The sequence below is a fragment of the Ictalurus furcatus genome, chromosome 5, assembly GCF_023375685.1.
Source record: "Ictalurus furcatus strain D&B chromosome 5, Billie_1.0, whole genome shotgun sequence".
Classification (NCBI taxonomy): domain Eukaryota; kingdom Metazoa; phylum Chordata; class Actinopteri; order Siluriformes; family Ictaluridae; genus Ictalurus; species Ictalurus furcatus.
Window position 1 is genome coordinate 24,693,365 of NC_071259.1, and position 19,141 is coordinate 24,712,505.

At 38.4% G+C, this 19,141-nt stretch overlaps 1 protein-coding gene across 2 annotated transcripts; it reads left to right on the top strand.

Annotated features, from left to right (window-relative positions):
- Positions 1 to 300: 300 nt before the first annotated feature.
- ptpn1 (protein tyrosine phosphatase non-receptor type 1) lies at positions 301 to 17,634 on the top strand. 2 transcript variants are annotated; one of them, XM_053625383.1, is made up of 10 exons: positions 301 to 372; positions 507 to 612; positions 2,096 to 2,186; positions 3,596 to 3,696; positions 9,466 to 9,564; positions 10,418 to 10,555; positions 10,686 to 10,895; positions 13,085 to 13,246; positions 13,409 to 13,572; positions 14,712 to 17,634. In XM_053625383.1, the coding sequence occupies exons 2-10, from the start codon at positions 556 to 558 to the stop codon at positions 14,992 to 14,994; spliced, it is 1,305 nt and encodes a 434-aa protein (XP_053481358.1). In that variant the 5' UTR covers positions 301 to 372; positions 507 to 555; the 3' UTR covers positions 14,995 to 17,634. The 2 variants fall into 2 exon arrangements, with proteins under 2 accessions (XP_053481358.1, XP_053481359.1); XM_053625384.1 differs by having other exon boundaries at positions 327 to 372; positions 456 to 612.
- Positions 17,635 to 19,141: the final 1,507 nt, after the last annotated feature.

The following is a 19,141-nucleotide window of genomic DNA, read 5'->3' on the forward strand; positions in this document are numbered from 1 at the left end:
GGCCAGTTATTACTTTAGTTGTCTGCAGTTATTATTATTATTAATAATAATAATCAGAATACTTATTATTACATTTTATTACAATAAACGTTGTATTACTTCTTATAAATGCCCCGGTGATCTCCCCCGCCCAGCAATGTGGCCGCGTCCCAAACCGCATACTACCGTACTAGATAGTACGCGAAAGCAGCACGCCACCATTAAAGTAGGGTAGTATGCGTTTTTCGGACAGCATCTGTGAGCTGATTGGCTCCTGGCTGGGGATTTCGGGCACGCGCGCTCTCTGATTGGTTACTGGTGTGAACCCGGGGGCGATGCGCAGAGTCAGCGCTGTAGTGCGGCGGTGCGGGAGGAGCGTGCGGCGTGTTTCCGGTAAGAACAGGCCAAGAGAAAACAGTAACATTAAAATATCCGTTTCGGAAGCGAATTAACGAAGTAAAAGTATTTCTTTTTAGAGTCCGTGTGATTGGGCGCTGTTTTTCTAACCGGTCCTGCGTACCCCACAGGGAGTGACGGATTGGCAGTAGTGGAGCGGGCGGTTAAATAAACACGGCGATGGAAGCCGAGTTTCGGGAAATTGATGAATCCGAGAACTGGAACGCCATTTACCAGGTATTACCCTAGTTTATAACTACTCAAGACTGTGTTTAGGTGAGGAAACAAGATCACAAGCGCTGCCTGTTATGTGAATGCCGTGCCATGGTGTGTAATCTTCGTGTCTTATGGTTGATGACACTTCGCTAGCTCGCGCGCTAACCCAACATAACCTGAAGTAATGTAATGTAGCCAAGCAGCACTGATAGTGTGAACTGATAGACTCCGACACGCTAACAAGTAGCTCCTCTGCTAACGGACAAACTCAGCGTTGTGATGGCTGTTCATGCCAAACTACTGTTTCTAGTTACCCTAATAAGAGCAGTGTTTGTTCGTTGTTTTTTTTTTTTTTTTAAAAAGAAACAACTTGGGTTTAAAATATTTTCTGACTGTTATATCATGTTATTTAGTTCTTGTGAATAGCTAGCTAGGTTGCTAATTGACTGACCCTGCTCTAGGGTTATCACGATATCATCGTTTTGACTCGGATACCGATAACTTGTATCACGGCGTCCGATACAGACACAATATAATAAGTAAGAAAAATAAAGAAATATGTTCTGACATTAAACATAAGTGATTGTAGAATGTTTATTTGTGGGTTTTCGTTATTATTGCTTTCTATTTTAAATACCCCTATGCAGTCAGGCTTTACAAGAGCCACACGAGCTCATTAGCGTGCACGATTAGACTTGATTAAAGGCTAAAATATGTCGACATACTGTTTTAATAAAGATGTGAAAATATAGAATCTATTGATTTATTACTCATTTAAAAAAAAAAAACAACAATAATTTTTTATTTACATTGAAAGAAGTACTGAACTTTTGATTATTTTGTGCAGCGCTACCCACTCCCTCAATTACGCTCTGGCTGAAGAGTATGATTTAGTCAGGAAGTCGATGGCCATTGGTCATTTCCCATTCAGCTTTTAGTTCGAGAATGCTAGACTACCCAAGCTAGTTTTCCGTCATATTTCCATGCAAAACCGGGCACCGTCTATTTGCTCTTAAAGTTCTTTTTATCACTGTGACGATGTCGCTGATGCAAATTTCCAAACAACTTCAGGTTCCATTTGTAAAGCTTCCCACTCTTCGATCTCTCCGTCTCGATTATTGTAATCGTATAAAGCGTGTAAACAGAGCAGGCAGCATTTGGCGAGCGCCTAAACCAGCTCAACTGGGTGCTGTCCAGAACGTTCTGTCCTAGCCGACCCATTTCTCATTCATGCACGTGTGTCAATGAAAATACTAATGGCATCATTTCCTTACTTAACTGACCTACTAATAAGCCCTGTTGCAGCCCTGGTGCAGCCCTGGTGCAGAAGCAATAGCAAGACGTGTCTTTGTGCATGCACTGTGTGAACACTGATGTTCTCAGGAACAAACCTGTCCGTATGCACAATAAACCTAAGTAGGCTTTTGTAATGCTTATGAAAGGCACTAAACATTTTCCATTATGATATGTAAGAAATGTAACCGATATTTGTTTCATTCTCCAGGAAATCAGACAACAGTCAAGTGAACTGCCGTGCAAGGTTGCCAAACTTCCAGAAAACAGAAGCCGCAATCGCTACAGAGATGTCAGCCCATGTAAGTACTTTTTTAAAAAAGAGATTGATATAGGCTTTTTCTGATTTTACTAGATATTAAGTAAGGAATAAAACACAGAGGTACATGCCGGTATAAGAAAATAATCCATGATGGTGTGGTGTGAAGTGGATTATTTTCCTGTAACAGCACATCCCAAAGTATTTTATTCTCGCTTGTACCATGGTTTTAATTTAATGCACAACACTGCATGCTTTTTAATCCGTCTGTTTCAACTCTGTAGTTGGAATGTCCAGAAAACAAGTTCCTGTTATCGCTTGCATTGTAGCAGCTATAATGCAAGCGATAACATCTTCCCTTCTTCAGCCCCTGAGAGATTTTCTCTGTCTTGAAGTGTTAATCCTGTCCCTGTGGTAGAACCCTTACTGACTGTTACAGAGCTCTGACACGTTACATAAACGTTAAATAAATGCGTCTTGGCAGAAAGCTTCACCATATCAACAATTATACATTTTTCAGTTATACAAGTATTTATTTTTTTTCCCCCCTGCAGAAATGTATTACAACAAGTGCATTAATGTAATCAACACCTTCTGACCAATCAGATTCATGAATTCAACAGCACTGTGGTATTATGTGCGCATTTATGAAGACATGGACTAAAGTCTAACACAGATTAATACTAGAGCACATGCTTGTCCGAATAAAACAGCTCGAAGTGCGAATATACAGTATGATGAATATATAAATGCCTATGGACCGAGACCTGATTCAAGATCCATACTACTAAATATATGTCTTAATAAAAATGTCTTAAATATGTGTCTTTAGGAAAACTCTAGTATCGTACAGTATACAAACTTGTTAGCTTGCTTTATGATATAATACATAAATCTCTAACAATTGTTTCATCATTTTAATTGTGATTTGCCAATTTTGGCATTCTGGTCAAGATCAGAAAAGTGTTTTTATTAAAATCATCTGTGAAATAATTTGGCACAACTGATGTCATGCCACCTCCACCCCCCTTTTTTTCTTTTTTCTCTTCCTTCTGTAGAGAGCAGTGCTGCTGTGGTTTCCTCTTGTTTTCTCATGTTGTTTTTTTTTCTTTTCTTTTCACTCAGGCCTAAAAACAGCTGCAAGTTTTTCATGCAAAAATCACCGCATATGTAGGCTTCGGCCATTTTGCCTATTGACAATCCATGTACTATGCTACTTTTTTGTTTTACTAAGCTAATATGAGGAGGATGCTTGCTTTAAATTGGTGGAACTGAGAATAGGACCTGAAACAGACCTGTGGTGTTTGTGCCACCACAGAGTCCTCTGGGAATTTCTCCCTAGCTGCACCTGTGTGACTGCGTCAATTGTATGGTGCTTGGTCATGTGATTTTTTTTTTTTAGTGAGGATGTAAAGCACTTACTGTATGTGTCTCTGTTTCTCCCTCCACCAGTTGACCACAGTCGAATTCATCTTCAGCTCGGCAGCAACGACTACATCAATGCCAGTCTGATCTCCATGGAGGAGGCGCAGAGAAGCTACATTCTCACTCAGGTTAGGTGACAAGGGAGAGCCGACGGCCTCCGACAGATAGATAGATGGCACCTTATCACAGTTAACACTCTTATTTCTCTGCGTAGGAATGTTTCAAATGAAGTCAGGCGTGATATGGTACTAACTCGGTATATTTTAACCTTTTGATTGTTAGTTTGAACGCCATAATAAAGACTTCTGTATGTTCGCAAGTAGCTGTGGAGAACTGAAACCTCATGGGAACGTAGCGTTACACATGGCTGCTTCATTAGATTCCAGTACTGGGGTTTGGTTTTTGCATTGTTTTGTTGATTGGAAGGGGTCCTGCTGTGACTTTGCACTTCAGTAGTTCTCTAAAGCGCTGTAAAATGTGTATAGACAGCCTGACATTCAGCTGTGCGCTCAGTATATAAAGGGGTTATAAACGTACAGAGGAATGGATTTCCGCTTTATAAAAAATAAAAAAAAAAAGCCTACACAATGCAATATTACTGCCTCTGAACTTTTAAAAGTCCATTTGTATTTAAATCGCTTGAAGCTGTCAGTGAAATATTTGTTTAATGGGAAAGTCCATTTTCGTTCCAAGTAGGTGATGTAAACATGAAGCCACTCCGATTCATTTGTGCTGTAAAAATATCGTTTGTGCTTGTGTGGGTTTTTTTTAAATGTTTGTGTTGTGTATCAGTGTACATCCTAGAGGGATGTCTCAGTAAATTCAAAGCGTAATATGAGAAAGAAAAAACAATCCCCCCCCAAAACAAAATAGTTATTGTGCAGCACAAATCAGTCTGAATTGGTTTGATTTTATTGATTAAGAATAAAACTATAATAAAAACAATAATCAATAGGATGAAGTGGAGCACCAATTCCACCCCAAAGTTGATCATTTTCCTATAACAGGACATCCCCAAGTGTTTTATTCCTTTTATATCACAGCAATTTGCCAACAGTTACAGATTTTAATTAACAAAGAATGCCATGCCGTACAGCGTATAGTTTAATGTTATGAATTGTCTGCAAGACAAGCACGTTCCTGTTATCTCTCACCATATAACAGCTGTAAACAGTCATTCCCTGACCAGCCTGTATTAATCTTTTGCTCTCTCTCTCAGTGAGAAAGCACAAAGAAAAGTACTGAAGACTTTCCCCTATCTTAAAGGAAAAGTTAAAGTTGCAGCTGTACTTCTAACTGTTAAGAAACTCTGACCGTGGAGACTCAAATGAAAACCCAAAAATGCTAAATAAACGTCTCCTCGAAAAAGAATTGTTGATTCGCCAGGTCAGGAATTACAGTCTTTCGCAGTCCCAGTGTAAGTTGTTACTCTAGAAACAATAACGTATTTAAACGAACACATAAATATAAACCTGGGATTTGCATTGCAGCCAAAACTAACGTTATAGAAATTTACTCACTGCATTCTGACCATTCAAACATCACTGTAATTCACTATAATGGAGTTGAATGCACTGTGACATGACTCTTGTGTATAGACTTTCAGTGGAATAAAGCTGTTATAATATAATATCTCGTACATCAAGACAAAGAGTTGGTGTTCAGATTCTTTTTAGATTTGGCGCAAACACATACAGAGGTTGTATATGTATATGCATATGTATATGTCACTGTATTCATGTAATCTGATAATCACTTTCTAGCCTTATAAACACTTGAATTGTAAACATCTCTGTACTGGTCCAACATATTTTGGTCATTTGTTTGCATTTAATGTTTTAAAATGAAAAGTTTTGTATGCACAGTTCTTCTTTTGACTACCTAAGAGGCCTAAACGCAGATATTCCTGACTCTCAGGGTTTGACTTCACCTAAAATATTTTAGAATTACCATGTAAGTTTGTACCATGCACATCTTTATATAAAAAAATGCAGGAGGCGACGCTGCTGAGTGTTACACAAGCACGAACACGCTCAGATCCATCTCCTGTTTACCGTCAACTTTTATTATTATTGATGTACTCTCATGTACTGGGGCATATCTACGCACAGAAAGTGTACACAGTCAGCATTATGGAAATGATTTTTAATGACTTTTAATGTGAGAGAAGCTTAAAGACATAAAGGCCACACTTTGAGTAGGAAGCAATAGATGTTATGAGGGACTGAAAAGGGGTTCATTTAACATCTTAAAGTATTTAGTAATAAGTGTTTAATTTCTCCATACATTCAAAATGACAGATATATACTTGCATACATATATGCATATACAAGCACAGAACGGGATTACAGGAATAATCTCAAGCCTCCTTTTAGCGTCATACCCTCATATTTTCATATACTTCTCTCTATGAAAATATCCCAGATTTATTCCTGCCTTAAGTATAATAACAGTTAGTTGTTTTAACATTGTGACGTTATTATATACTTTAGGTTAACCTTCTCGTAAGATTCTGTTGAGTAGTAGTGTATGGACCGGAGTTTTCCAGTTTAAAGAGGGACGTTACTTGTAATTATGATGATGAGACTGTTGTTAAAGTTTAGTGACTGATTCACAGAATACGCAGGAAATGTCAGCTGTTTATTGTACACTGCTGACGTTTCCTGGGCCGTTTGGGATATGTTGTGAAATACCAGAGAATGCGTCAGAATTAAGAGGTACGGACTCGTCTGAACGTGCTTTTTCCCTTCTGTTCAGCCTGAAGATTTAACCCTGCTTGAACCCCTACTCCTCAGCATAAAGCAAAGCCTTCAGACGAGTGACTTGGAATAGAGTTTCACTAAATGTCTTAATGGATTAGAACTGAATTACACAAAAGTCTGATTGTCCGAGATATCCTCACAGGTCCTAGCTATCACAAGTCCTTTCTGAAATTTAGTCTTTGTACAGTGAGTCTGATTGGTTGTAGAAAGCCTCATCACATGCCTTGATTTTGAAAAGCCTTTCCTCTTCGACTCTACTGAACTTGATCCCTACTCCAGAGGAATAAAAAGTAGGGATGTGATGTGGGGAATGTCACTGACCTCAGCCGTATGTTAAAGGGTTAATTCACCTAAAAATAAAAATTCTGTCATCAGTTACTCACCCTCATGTCGTTCCGAAACCGTAAAACATTTGTTTATCTTTGGAACACAAATGAAGACATTTTTAATGAAACCTGAGAGATTTATCCCTCTGATTACAGTCCAAGTAACCAAAACTTTGAAGCTCCAAAATGTTCATAAAGGCATCGTAACAGTAATCCATGTGACTCCAGTGGTTTTTTAAATCTCAATTTTCACGATGAATGCGTGCTGTGTTGATGCGAGAGCGGACAAAAAAAAAACGTCCTCCTATGTTGAAATCTGCAGGCGTCTTTTTTACAAAGATTGTTCTATGTGACTCGGTTTGTGTACAGCCTCCCCCTTTCTCTGCTGTAAAGTTTTTGGGGTTTTTTTTTTGCGCACACACAGCATGTGTATCGTTTCATAAAATTGTTATTAAACCACAGGAGTTACATGGATTACTGTAACGATGCTTTTATGAACTTTTTGGAGCGTGAAAGTTTTGGTTAATTGGACTGTAAATGAAGGCACCGAAATCTCCCAGGTTTCATTAAAAATGTCTTCATTTGTGTTCCGAAGATGAACAAAAGTCTAATGGGTTTGGAGTGACATGATGGTGAGTAACTGATCACAGAATTTTCATTTGTAGGTGAACTATCCCTTTAAAACAAAACTTTGGAACAAACATTTCCATAATAGTCCACTTAATCTTAAAATAGTCAAATAGACCGAGCCATGTTTGCTATCTTTTAGTTTGCTTTTTTCAGAAGAAGTGTGCAAGATTATTTGAATGTGCAATTAATTGTTTGAGAGACCAGTATCTGAATACTGAAATTCAGATGTAGATGTGCTCCATTCACTGGAAGTCAGTAGAAAAAGTATGAAATAGAAGACTTAAGAGTAGGCGGTCAAATATGTGGCCTGTGGTCCAAAAGCAAGAGCGTACAACTCTATTAAAAGTCTTAAACCACAATGCACACAACTCGGGGAGCATTGGTTTGCAGGATAAAGTCCTTTTACACATGAAGTGGCACATGCATTCCGTTCTGTTTTTATTTACTTTAGTCAATGTAATGTGCAAATACTGACCTAAAAATTATTATAAACCTACATTGCTACTGTGGAAATATAAAGTTTCTTAATCCAAGGAGATTTCAGTATCAAGTCTTTTAAACATGTTGTAATATTAACAAAGTTACGTTAAGGATGTACAGGCTGAAATATTGAGAGCACATTCAGTAAAGCACTTGCTCTGAGTTTAATATATCTGGTCATTATTTATTTTTTGTGAGCAGTTATTCTTATTTTATTGCATTGGTTAAATAACAGATGCGGAAACATACGCCAACAAAATTGAAAGGAAAAAAATCCCCCCACTCACCCAGTTCCCACCCATCCCAAAGTAGACTAGTACATATGAAAGTGTGTGTATATAGAGGAAAAATAAGTAAAAACAGTAAAAGAAGGAAGAAAAAAAGGCCTAGTAATGACAAAAAAAACCCCCGAAGTTGATCAAACATTTTTAACTTTTAGATATTGAAATTACTTTTTAATCATTGTCTTCATTTCTATATTTTACATCTTTAAACACATTAAAACACCACACTGACAGGATTGTACAGTTGTGCTCATAAATTTACACACCCCTTTCAGAATTTGCAAAATGTTAATAAAAAAAAGAAATTGATCATAAAGGCTGCATTTTGTTGCCTGCTGCCCTGAATAAGCTATTTCACATAACATCTGTTTACATCTAGTTCACAAGGCACAATAACTGAATTTACAGAAACGAACCAGTTCAAAAGTTTACATGTGCTTTATTCTTAATACTGTGTGTTGGTACCTGGATGATCAGCAACTGTGTTTATGTTTTGTGATAGTTGTTCATGAGTCCCTTGTTTGTCCTGTGCAGTTAAACTGCCCACTGTTCTTCAGAAAAATCCTCCAGGTCCTGTACATTCTTTGCTTTTCCAGCATTTTCTGCATATTTCCCTTTCCAACAGCGGCTATATGATGTTGAGATCCGTCTTTTCACACTTCGGACAATTGAGGGACTCGTACACAACTACTGTATTACAAAAGGTGCAAACATTCATTGATGCGCAAGAAGGCAACGCGGTACATTAAGAGCTGGGGGGTGTAAACTTTTGAACAGGATGATCTTTGTAAATTATTATTTTGTCTTTTGGGAAAAGTTTTAATATCTTATGTAGCTTAAGCTGAAGGGCAGTACAAAATGGGGGGGGGGGCTTTAAACAAAAAAACAATTTACAAAAAGCATCTTGTTCAAAAGTTTATGTCCCTATTGTTCCTATTCCTATTGTATTTCTATTTTTATTTTTTTATTAAAAAAAAAAAAAATTATCCTGATAAAACTGGTCATGAAATGTAGCTGAGACAAGAAAATCGTATTTGTTGTTGTTTTTATTTATTTACGTTTATTTACATTTATTCATTTAGCAGACACTTTTATCCAAAGCAACTTACAAATGTATTTATTTATTTATTTTTGTAAACGCGAGCCCAAATTCTCATATATTAAAAAGCTCAGGTTGAAATAAACTGTTTTGTGAAATATCCATATTTGTTTATTTTCCTAGATTCTGATGTACTTGCTGTGTATAGATTTCATTTTTTTTTTTTTTTTGTAAGACACATCAACAAGTTTGAGTGACTATGCACATGATCAAGATTCACAGTGTCCCTTGCTTTCATAGACATGCGTACAATACTTAATCTGTGTCTCTGTCTGTCCCTCTCTCTCTTGCGCTCTCTCTCTCTCTCTCCCTTTAGGGTCCTTTACCTACCACATGTGGGCATTTCTGGGAGATGGTGTGGGAGCAGAGGACTCGTGGAGTAGTCATGCTGAACCGTGTCATAGAGAAGGGCTCGGTGAGCGTCACCCTTTTCAACCTTCACTCCTCCTATTCGGCCGGACATGTTGATTATTAGGAACAGATGACCTTCATAAAGAATCAACGATTCCCTGTGTGCTGCAAATATCTTATATCTTTGTAATTATGTCATTCATACCGTGTAATAAATGACCTGTTGAAAGCTTCTATGACACTCTATGAACATACTAAAGAATAAAACATGATGGGGTGTGCTGTAATAGGCGAATAATCAACAATGCGCAGGGAAATACCACCCTAAAGTTGAGTGTTTTCCTATAACAGTACCTCCTGAAGTGTTTTATTTCTCTTATACCACATCTATTTGCCAACAGTTACAGATTTGACTAATTCAAGTATGCCATATCATACCTTTTTTATTAGTTTATATTTACATTTAATGTTGTGGAATGTCCGCGAGACAAGTTGGTTCCTGTTATTACTCATGACGATAACAACAGCTGTAAACAGTCATTCCCTGACCCGCCACTATTTCTCTCTCTTGAAACTACTTGGACAAAAAAAAGCATCTTGTAATCTAACCGAGAAACCGCAAAGCAAAAAGAAAGTCCTGAAGACTTGGAGGAAAAGTTAAAGTTGCAATTGTACCGTTAACTTTTAAGAAGCGCTGACACTGGAGACGCGGTTGGAAAATGCTAAATAAACATCTCACAGAACTGTTCACCAGATCAACAATTACACTCTAGTTTTTAACCTCCTTTCACAGTCCCAGTGTAAGTTGTTAGCAAAGAAACCATAACGTACTGAAACTAGTGATTTGCTTTGCAGCTGAAAGTACTGTTGGCGAATGATTGGGCTGACAACATTTACTGTGTTTTTTGCTGGATCAGGTGAAATGTGCGCAGTACTGGCCACAGAGGGAGGAGCGGGAAGCCATTTTCGAGGACACAAACTTCAAGCTTACTCTTGTCTCGGAGGATGTGAAATCGTACTATACAGTCCGGCAGCTGGAGCTGGAGAATCTTTCAGTGAGACAATATGAAACTTTTATTTAAAATCAGAATGTTGATGGTTTTTATTATACAGGTCAGCTGCACTTTTATTTAGACATGTATACCCATGTGTAATAATAAACTGGGGGTGTGTGCTTGTTTAAAGACTCAGGAAACCAGAGAGATTCTTCATTTTCACTACACCACCTGGCCTGACTTCGGAGTGCCCGAGTCTCCTGCCTCTTTCCTCAACTTCCTGTTCAAGGTGCGAGAGTCAGGCTGTCTAAACTCAGATCAAGGGCCTGTGGTGGTCCACTGCAGCGCTGGCATCGGTCGCTCCGGAACCTTCTGCCTTGTAGACACCTGCCTCCTACTGGTGAGATCTTTTGTTTAATAATGATATAATTAGGACTGCAACTAGAATTAGATTAGATTGTCGATTATTTTTTCGATGAAACGATTAGTTGGATTAAAAGGCCAGTTTTTATTTTCTGTATTGTTTTTGAAAAAAAACATGCTATTTCACATTCTTCCCAATGTTGTCCTTCAAACATTGTGCAAATTGAAGGCTATGAAAAAGGTATTAAATGTATCTGTGGGCTATGCCATATATTGTGCAAAGGATTTTAACAAAATATATTAACATTTATATTTTGAAAACAAAAAAAAACAACCGATTCTCCACAAGCTTTAAAGCAGAAGTTAAATCTGTATATTAAAAATGATAAAAAAAAAAGAACAAAAGCACAAACTAAGTGTTAACTAGTAAGAGGTTGAATGTTCTACAGTAACACACACATTCACTCATTTTAACACAGTAACATGTTCCTTTATTCTGTAAATGTATGACACTTCTTATATTTCTATACAATTACATGGTCTAACCCCATTACAGTTACTGCTCTCATAAACACAATTACTTTTGTTTCTAAATATAAATAACTGTAGCATCAAACATATTTGATCAAAATAAATAATTTAGTTATTGCGCTTCTTTTCTGTTGCGCACTGTTTAATGCACATGCATGGACTCTCGCTCGTTCAGTGAAGTTTAATGGAGACTCACTGTCAGGACAAGGCTTTGTGTAAAATAGAAACACTGGCGTGAATTTCTAACATTTACAGATAAGGATATAAAGGTAAAAATGTAATTTCTTCACTGAAGAAAACATGTCTGGAACACATCAAACAGCACATGCATCCGTCACATGATCTGACACGACAAGCCACTTTAATACACTTACGAGTTTGTTTGAAGCTCAGTATAAAACGTTCTCGTGTCTTGGACGACCTGGATCGTGCACTTTTCCCACAGCTGCTCACTCTGTGACCTCCGCTGTTTCTCGGATGTGTTTTATTCATAGAAATGTGTTTTTCACCATTGTGAAGTGACATCACTGACTGCGTTATCCACGGTGACGTCACAGACCCAACTAATCCATAATGACATTTGTTGTCGATTATTTTAATTATTGATTAGTTGTTGCAGCCCTATATATTATTTTCTGAATTTCTTCTGTGCTAATTGACACTTATTAGATAAATTTGAGGGAATAATATTTATGACCATTGAAGGATATTTTATATACACTGTGAGGTGATGCATCTTCCTATTCCAAATTGTTTTATATTCTTTCAGGTGGCTTATTTTCTATTATTCCTATAGATCAGGGGTGTCCAATCTTAACCGCAAAGGTCCGGTGTGGGTGCAGGTTTTCATTCCAATCAAGCAGGAGCCACACCTGATTCCACCTGTTTAATCAGTTGATCTTGGCTTTCAATAGACACACGTGTGGCTTCTGCTTGGTTGGAATGAAAACCTGCACCCACACCGGCCTTTTCCGGATAAGATTGCACATCCCTGCTATAGACAGAGATGGGCAAGTCTAATTTCTCATTTGCTGTGGTATTTCAGTGTGGTTAATGTGTGACAAAATTCAAGAGGAAACTTGGGAATTTTTGGTTAGATTTAGTGTATATTTAAAGGAGCAGTTTGTAATTTGCCTGTGGCATGAACTGAATTTATGCGATCACAATAAATACGGGCCTTCTTCCTCCAATGCCAGTTGAAAGATGAGCAAATTTTAGGGCCAGAAGATTGAATCCATAAGTCTAGAAACATGAATTTTGTTCTACACTTTCAGTACTAGGTTGTGTCATGTGACACGGGAATATCCAGTTTGCTAAAAACAAAACCAAAAGGACAAAACTGTAAGACATGATTTTACCACGACGTTTTTCAGTCTTAACATAAAAAAAAAATGCACAAAAAAATTCTCCAATGCAAATCAGATCCAACCACAACAAAGCAGTAGTTTTTTTTCCCCCCTTTTCTTTTTTTTGTAAAAAAAGAAGAAAAAGTAAGATGACATAACCATTAAAAAAAGATGCCAAAAAGGTGGGGTTTTTTGTTTATTTTAGTTTGCCAGTCCAAAAATGTACAAATGTAGCCCCAACTAGTCAGTTTAAAATAAATAAATACGATCCTGTTGATAATCTACTCTGATAGCCTCTAAGAAACTGGCTGCTTGTGTTTTTAAACAAGTTTCTTCTCTGTATGTGTAGATGTCTCTGCGGAAAGACCCATCTTCAGTCCAGATCAAGGATGTTCTCCTGGAGATGCGGGGGTACCGGATGGGTCTAATCCAAACAGCAGACCAGCTCCGATTCTCCTACCTCGCCGTCATAGAGGGTGCTAAGTGCATCATGGGAGACACTTCTATCCAGGCGAGTGCACACACCGGCACTGTTTACCAAAGTCTCTTATACACACATGGGCCACTTTAGAGGACAACAATATCCATGCACAAGTAGGATTTGTTTACATTTCTGGCATGTTAGAAATAACCTGGTAGCAAATGCATTGAGACATTGTGTTTGTGTCCTCAGGAGTCATGGAAGGAGTTGTCAAATGAGGAAGATCCTCCCCCAGAGTTCACTCCCCCTCCTAGGCCACGTCCACCAAAGCCTCCCTACAACGGACCCCAGTCCACGCCCCAGTTTTTCCCTGAGCATGAGATTATACAGGCCAACAACGTCATCTACACACACAGGTAAAATTCTACATACAATACAGTTACAATACTGTCATCGACTGCTGTTTTCCTTGGCCGACCTGTTTAGTACATCAGTGACTTCTTCCTTTTTCAGGACATTCCAATTTGTTGTATTGGCTGTGCCAAATGCTTGTGCAATGGCTCTGATAGATTTTTTACTCTTTCACAGGGTAAACCTAGGGCTCAAACCAAGAGTAGACATTCGGAGCTATTAATTCTTTAAACAATCAGTTTAACAGCAAGAACCGCCTATCAGTCGTGTTCCAATATATCTGATCACTTGAAAAAATGTGTGGCCAAAAACATAAGGTGCCTTGTTATAAGTTGTTTAACACGTCTTGATGTAAATATGAGGAAATGAAAGTGGAAATTCTGATATCATCTCATATTCGTCTTTTGATCCCCAAACCCAAATGGCTTCAAAGTATAGCGGGAAATAATAGAATTGGCCTTGCTGTTCCAATACTTTCAGAGGTGACTTTTATTTATTTATTTATTTATTTATTTATTTATTTATTTATTTTTATCAGACCACCAAATCTGTAGGCGAGCAAAATTATAGGAACACGTGACTGAGAGGTGTTTCTAGTTCCCCAGGTGTGTCCTGTTAGATTGATTTGATTGTTTTAAACAAGAAATAGCTCTGAACATCTATTCTTTTTTAAGCCTTCAGTTTCACCTGTGAAAACTGCATTTGTTGTTTCAAAGGATAAGCCAACATGATCAAAGAGCTGTCTATTGGAGAAAAGCAAGCCATTTTGAAGCTGAGAAAAAGAGGGAAAATCGATCAGAGGCATTGCGCAAACATTGGGCCTAGCCAGTACACAACCATTTGGAATATTCTGACAACCACACACCCAATCAGTCAGTCATTCTGCATGATATATTCTATATATAAGCCTCATGCAGTCTTGCATTATGACGTGTTTTTCGTGTTGGTTTTGTGAATGGCAATGCATGACTATAAAATGCTGCATGAATATTTTATCAATCTGAATGGAATTCCTGGGGATTGAGAACAATAGTTTAAATGAAAAGAACAAACTTTTCTGTTGGACAGAAATTGTAGTTTCCACAGTTGTTTGGAAAACGTTAATTATTTGCTTAATTGTTAATCTCTTTTCAATATTTCCCAGTGCTCCTTCAGAACCGGAGTTTCGCAGACGGACGGTGGCAACACTGGCGGCTTCGGCACCAGCAGAGTTTGAGACGCCAACAGTGCCCACCGACGAGCCTGATGATGCCAGCGACCCGGTCACCACGACGACAGAAGCGCCGCCCAAACCGTCAAGGTCACCACCAGAGAAGAGGCCTGTGGGACAGTGGAACCCCCTGCTGGTTAGCGTGTGCCTGTGCACGCTGTCTGTAGCCTGTGTAGTTGCTCTGGGAACATACTGTTACCGCACTTACTTTCACTGATTATTTTTATCTCTCTGTATCTCTTTTACTCTCTCTCTGTCTGTCTTCCTGCTTCTCTAGCTCTCTCTCTCTCTCTCCCTCCCTCTGTCTGTTGTTAGTGTGAGGTTGGCCGAATAGATTCTACTGGCCAGCCAGCTCTCTCTACCTCCTTTGAGAGAGAAAGAGAGAGAATTAGATAAGAGATGGGGGAGAGAGAGAGATTGAGAGGGACAGACACCTGCCATCAAGCCCTGTCTCTGTTCGTTTCAAAATTTTCCCCACTTCTTTTCCCTACACAGTTTGGGGAAGGATGTAGAGAAAAGACTTTCTTAGGCAAACTGCTGTACCCTATTACACGACACAAACACACCACACACACAAGCAGTCTGTCTGTTCGATAGCTCAGGGCCTCACATTTCAGGTGTCCCCCAAATATGACATCCAGGTTTTACTTATCCAAATAATCCCTTTTATTATTGCTGCAATAAGCAAGGGAATGTGTGTGTGTCTACTGTGTGTGTATAGAGGATGTCTGTTTTTGTGTCAGAGTAATAGGTTGTGTGAATACATGTGTCACAGTTCATGTCAGCGTTTTAAGAAAAAAAAAATATCACTGCAGTTTGCGTACACCATAACTGCCACACATGGACTCCTGTGGCTTTGGCAATCTGTTTAGCCTTTCCCAAATATACAGTGTTTGTTTCTCTTCTGTTTTTCTGCTAAGCTTTAATGATGCCCCTTGCAAAGCTCTGAGTTTTGTGTGTGTGACGTGCGAGTGGGGAGAGGAGGGAGTGGTATCGAGTCCACTCCGAAAGCAATCTTGCCAGCCATGAAATAAAGGTTTATGTTCTTCCTGCCCAACGCAAGGGCTCACATTTGCACTTAGCTTGTTCTGAAAACGAAACATCATAATTGAAATATCTTGATCAAAGATAAGACACCAGCGTGTCCATCCTACTCATTTGCATGGATTTGCTTTAGTTCTTACAGAAACTCGCGGAATGTGTTGTTGTTTTTGTTTCTCTACGTTGGTTTTTCTTCTATTTTTTTTTTCCACTTTTTTATACAACTTGTCCATTTTTCCATCCATCTTGTAAACATTGGATCAACATATTCAGGGACATTCACCTCGTTTGTATGCTGTAGTCCAGCTCCCTGAAAGCTTTTCTGGCTCAGACCCATGTCATGTCTTGGGAAGGGGGACGAGGGGGGGTGGGATGTTCTGAACGTTACTTAAACGTTATTTCAGGGTTATGACTCTGTAACCTTTGCAGGCCGCATTTACGCACAAAACCACCAGGTCCTCCAATGAGGACATGCCCTGGCTTGATACCAAACCCAGTTCTGCATTTGCAATCATAGCACATTGGAGGTAGTGTAAAAATGTTTAAAAAGCTTTAACGTCAATGCATCATATAGCCACCAGGAGGCAGCATTGAGTTCTGCTTATCAGGAAAAGCATCCTTTTAAGGGGTTTGGTCATCATTTCCTCCTCTTCTTACTCCTTCCCTAGCAATATGTAAATCCATCTGTGTGTCTTAGGCTGTTCTTGGGATGCAGCTTGTAGTTTGTAATGGCAGCTCTGACGTCTGGTTTCTTCGCCAAACGCCAACGTGGATAAATGATTTTTTTCCCCTTCTCTTCTGCTTGAGAGTATATGATTTCCACTTCCCATGTTTTGTTCTTTGTGACAACTTTTGGATTTTCTGAAAGCCGTTTAGGAATTTGTGTCATTTGTATACTCCAGATAACCTAAAATGAATAAAATAAATATGAAAAAACATGGAAATAAAAAAAGAAATGGTGCAAGTAACATGCTTTGTTTTCTGCTCAGCTGTATGAATAAAACATAAGTTCTGCTCATCGTTGGTTAATCTGGAACAGTTGTTTGAGAGAGTCATGGGTGGTTTTTTGTCGTTGTCTAAATTCCAATTTACGTATATATCTCTTTAAATGATAAAACATTGGAATAAATTAAACCAGACATTAATGGCTGAATTGAAATGGGCATGAATTAAAGCAGGAGTCTAATCAGTTTAGACATACACTGGGGGGTCCCCCTTCAATATTTTTTCTTTCAATGAACTCAGTCTTGTGTAAAAAAAAAAATTTTTTTTTTTTTTGGTGTAGCTGCCTCTTTCTAATCAGTCCAATAAGACTTTTGATTGTATTTCTTCTCTTTGCTGGGAAAAAATGATTGTGTTCATCCACTGCAGCTCTACCTTTTGGATTCATGGTTCGAGTGCTAAGGTCCAGTTTAACTAGTCCCCATTACACAATGCCCAGTTCTTGTGTCCTGTCCTGTGTCCTATAGAATGTAATAACCTCTTCATGGACGTCCTCATGTTACTACCTGTTATAATAGGTTGCTTTGTGCCAGGTATAGCACTTGAGTGTGTGAGTGTGTATGCCAATGTGTGATTTATATTTTTGGACTGGCAAACTAAAATAAACAAAAAAACCCACCTTTTTGGCATCTTTTTTTAATGGTTATGTCATCTTACTTTTTTTTTTTTTGTAAAAAAAAAAGAAAAGAAAAGGGAAAAAAACTACTGCTTTGTTGTGGTTGGATCTGATTTGCATTGGAGAATTTTTTTTGTGCATTTTTTTTTATGTTAAGACTGAAAAACAAACGTCGTGGTAATAAAATCATATGTCTTACAGTTTTGTCCTTTTGGTTTTGTTTTTAGCAAACTGGATATTCCCGTGTCACATGACACAACCTAGTACTGAAAATGTAGAACAACATGCGTGTGTGTGTTCACATCCATGCACATCTGGTGCTGTAGTTAATGGCTAAATAGATGGAGTTTAGAGCGTGCATATTCACATGCAGCTTGTGTTTGTTCAGTTTTGGACAAATCTAAAGTGCCAAATGTATAGTATGTTGCCATTACTCGGAAGGCCAGCGGTTTATTTCACAAGGTCGGGTTCTTCATGTGATTCGGACTTTCATTTTTTATAATCATCTCAAGGGGAAGTGGAAGTGTAGTGGCAGGCCAGGTTTGTTTTTTATCTACAGTGGCCTTCTGTACAGTGCAAGTATTAAGTGTATATCTCACAATATATACCTCATATATGACAAGCAACCCTGTGGTTTAACAAATACCCACTCTTTTATAGTCTGCATCTATGCTTACCATATAGCTGCCACAAGGGGGAACTTCAGGATAAGAAAGTTTCCATTACAGATATTGATGTTTGTCTCTACTTCTGGAGATTGAAATGAATTAAAGATAACGAATATAATCACGCTTGCGACAGCAGAGAAGAATGAGATCTCTTTTGTCTTGAGAAACTCAATTTATGGGGGGAGTCTACAATTGCTCATTAATGATCTCAACATGAAAATATTTAACACTGGGATAAAATCAGTCCAATTCAGTTTGTTTCTTTGGAAAGACTTGTTATGACACACCTTTCAGATAGCTTACAACACACAAGTGTGTCATTTAAGATCAAGCCATTAGACGTGCTCAGTCACACACATCATCTGGTGCAAACTGTAATGTTAAATAAAGCTCAATAGGCATATTCCTAGAAAAGGGATTGTTCGGTTTCAAAACTTTTAAAGGAACAAACCAAATAAATCGTAAAGTTTTAAATGTAAACATTTTTTTCCCAACAGTGTATACTGTCCATCGTTATCTACAAAGTGAACAGGTGGTTTTGGAATTATGTAAATTATAAAACAGGGCAGGACTTACACTTGAAGTTACAGCTTTACCTCTGACTGTTGCAGAGTGATGACACTGGAGACTCCTTCCGTAAATGTAAAATATCTCCACACTGAAAACTTCACCATATCATCAATTATGATGCCCTGAGGATCAGTGGTGGCTTGGCGGTTAAGGCTCTGGAAGGTTGGGGGTTCAAGTCCTGGCACTGCCAAGCTGCCACTGTTTGGCCCTTGAGCAAAGCCCTTAACCATAACCCTCTCTGCTCCAGGGGCGCTGTATCATGGCTGACCCTGTGCTCTGACCCCAACCTATACGAAGAAAAAAGAATTTCACTGTGCTGTAATGTATATGTAACCAATAAAGACTCATTATTAAACATTTCTGTCTTGGTACTGTAGAAACAATATCATATTAGAATGAGCACATTAATATTAACCTTGCAGCTGAAACTACTTTCTGACCTGTGCTGTTATAGAAATTAATCAAAA